Source organism: Mandrillus leucophaeus, unplaced genomic scaffold (assembly GCF_000951045.1).
Source record: "Mandrillus leucophaeus isolate KB7577 unplaced genomic scaffold, Mleu.le_1.0 Scaffold164, whole genome shotgun sequence".
In the NCBI taxonomy this organism is placed as follows: domain Eukaryota; kingdom Metazoa; phylum Chordata; class Mammalia; order Primates; family Cercopithecidae; genus Mandrillus; species Mandrillus leucophaeus.
Window position 1 is genome coordinate 1,419,958 of NW_012101632.1, and position 2,716 is coordinate 1,422,673.

At 54.5% G+C, this 2,716-nt stretch overlaps 1 protein-coding gene across 1 annotated transcript in view; it reads right to left on the reverse strand.

The window, feature by feature from the left end:
• Positions 1-2,716, reverse strand: part of MLXIPL (MLX interacting protein-like) — a gene marked incomplete at its 5' end in the record, with an annotated part of 45,201 nt that overhangs the window by 4,898 nt on the left and 37,587 nt on the right. Inside the window, one exon of the mRNA XM_011976358.1 lies at positions 1,707-1,950. Within this exon, the coding sequence (XP_011831748.1) occupies positions 1,707-1,950 (244 nt within the window). The remainder of the gene's footprint in view (positions 1-1,706; positions 1,951-2,716) is intronic.

Sequence of the window (2,716 nt, forward strand, 5' to 3'; positions counted from 1 at the left end):
CATCCATCCATCCACTAACTTGTCCACCAATCCATCCACTAACCAACCCACCCATCCAATCATCATCCATCCTTCCATCCACTAACTTGCCCACCGATCCATCCACTAACCAACCCACCCATCTATTCAATTGTCCATCTACTAATTCATCCATCTTCCATCCATTCACCTACTTATTTATCAATCTATGAAGTAGCTCATCTACCACACCCTCCACCAGCCCACCAGATATTAAGGCATTAATGAATCCATCCAACCATATATACTTCCTTCATTCATCCACCAACCCATCCATAATCCATCCATCCATCCATTCATTTATCCATCCATCCACCATCTATACATTTACCAGTCACTTAACCACCCATCAGCCCATTCACTGACCCATTAAACTACTCATCTATGTATCCATCCACCAGCCCATCCATCCAACCAACCACTCACCCACCCATATATCCACCAACCCATGTGTGCCTCCACTGCTGTATAAGATGCCTCTGTCCATTCACCAAAACACCCATTCATCTGCTCACTGGCTCATTCATTCAGTCACTGACTCACTCATTGGACAATCATTTACTGAATGCTGTTATGTGCCTGAGGCGCATTAGGTATAGAGAATGCAGTGGTGAGCAAAACATAGCCCTTCTAGTAAGGAGCTCACTTTCTGGTGGAGGAGAGACACTCCTCAACAACCAACTAGAATTAGCACCCAAAAAGTCTGATGATGGAGGGAAAAGGCCTATAACAAAGCAGCAGGAAGCAACATCTGAATTGCACCTGGGGACTGGGCACAGTGACTCACACCTGTAATCCCAGCACTTTGGGAGGCCAAGGTGGGCCTGAGGTCAGGAGTTCGAGACCAACCTGGCCAACATGGTGAAACCCCATCTCTACTAAAAACACAAAAATAACCTGGAAATCTCTCTCTCTCTCTCTTTTTTTTTTTTTTTTTTGAGAAGGAGTCTCGCTCTGTTGCCCAGGCTGGAGTGCGGTGGCACAATCTCGGCTCACTGCAAGCTCCACCTCCCGGGTTCACGCCATTCTCCTGCCTCAGCTGGGACTACAGGCGCCCGCCAGCATGCCCAGCTAATTTTTTTGTTTTGTTTTGTATTTTTAGTAGAGACGTGGTTTCACCATGTTAGACAGGGTGGTCTCAATCTCCTGACCTCGTGATCCACCCGCCTTGGCCTCCCAAAGTGCTGGGATTACAGGCGTGAACCACCGCACCTGGCCCGGAAATCTCTTGAACACAGGAGGTGGAGGTTGCAGTGAGCCGAGATCGTGCCACTGCACTCAAGCCTAGGTGACAGAGTGAGACTCCATCTCAAAAAAAAAAAAGAATTGCACTCAGGAATTCATGAACCAAAATAGTAGATTCACAGTTTCCTAAACATCCATGCTCAGCTTTCTGCCTCGAAGCTTTTGTTCCTGCTGCTCTCCCATCTGGCTTGACCTCAGCCAGTCCCTTCTGTCCAAAGCTGACCTATTCTCTGAGGCCCAGGAGCTCCCCTTCTCCAGGAAGACTTCCACAAGCAACTGGCCCTTGGTGGAGCCCACTCCAGGGTCTCCACGCCCTTAGCTTTCTGCCACGACTGTTTTGTCCAGTTCTGCTTCATGGGGTCCCTCCCAGAGGGCAGAGATGGGGTCTTTCTTCCCCTCCAATCTCCAAGCAGCAAACCGGGCACTCAGGGAGTGTCTGATACCTCCTGGACATGAACAGGGCAGGACCAGCTCTCAAGTGAGCTACATAGGGTTGGACGGGGTGGGGTGAGCTCACCTGCAGACGGCTGTGTCCAGAGAGGTGGGTCATGGCCGAGGAAGCCGGGGGCACCTCTGGGCCCAGGGTCCCACTGCTGAAGAGGGAGTCAACCACGGGGCTGAAGCTGGGGGGCTCTGGGAAGTTTGAAGGCATGGGCGGCTGTGGGGGGCGGGAGTTGGTAAAGAAATCTGTAATTCAGACACACAGGGCAACAGCAATTAGGGCCAGGGCTATGGCTGGGAAACAGCCGGGAGGAGAGTAGCCTGTCCCCAGCCTTGGTGGGTAGGGATGTGGGGGCTGGCGGGTGGGGGGTGGGGGTCCCTTCCACAGGAGATTGTGAAACTGGGAGGGTTTCTGTCTCGATCAGGGGAAGCAGCAACCGTCTTGGGTGGAATGAGCCTGGGTGGGAGACAGCAGGGGACTGTGGGTGTGAACGGGGACCCCAGGAAGCAGCCCCCTCCTCAGCCCCAGGCTTAGCTCAGGAAGTCCCCCTCCCCATCCCTTGGTGGCTCCCCTTCCTTGATCTGCTGGAGGTACAGAAAGGGGGTGCCCAGAGAGAGTGCCAGGGTCAGAAAGGGGTGCGGTGCGAGGGGAGGAGGCCTGGGATGGGAGGGGCCCCAGGGTGGCAGAAGTTCAAGAGGGTGAGTTGGAGATGAGAGGGAACACGAAGTCATTGGTTCTGGGACGAGCTTGGTTTGTTGGAAGGTCAGCAGGTGGAGCCTAGGAGTGGGGTGAAGAGTGTAATGCGGCAGGAGGGGCTAAGGCTGGGCTCCGAGTGGGGGGGCGAGAGGGGCCTAAGGCTGGACTCCGAGTGGGGGGGCGAGAGGGGCCTAAGGCTGGGCTCCGAGTGGGGTGAGGGGGAGAGGGGCCTAAGGGTGGGCTCCGAGTGGGGTGTGGGGGAGAGGGGCCTAAGGGTGGGATCCGAGTGGGGTGAGGGGGAGGGGGGCCTAAGGC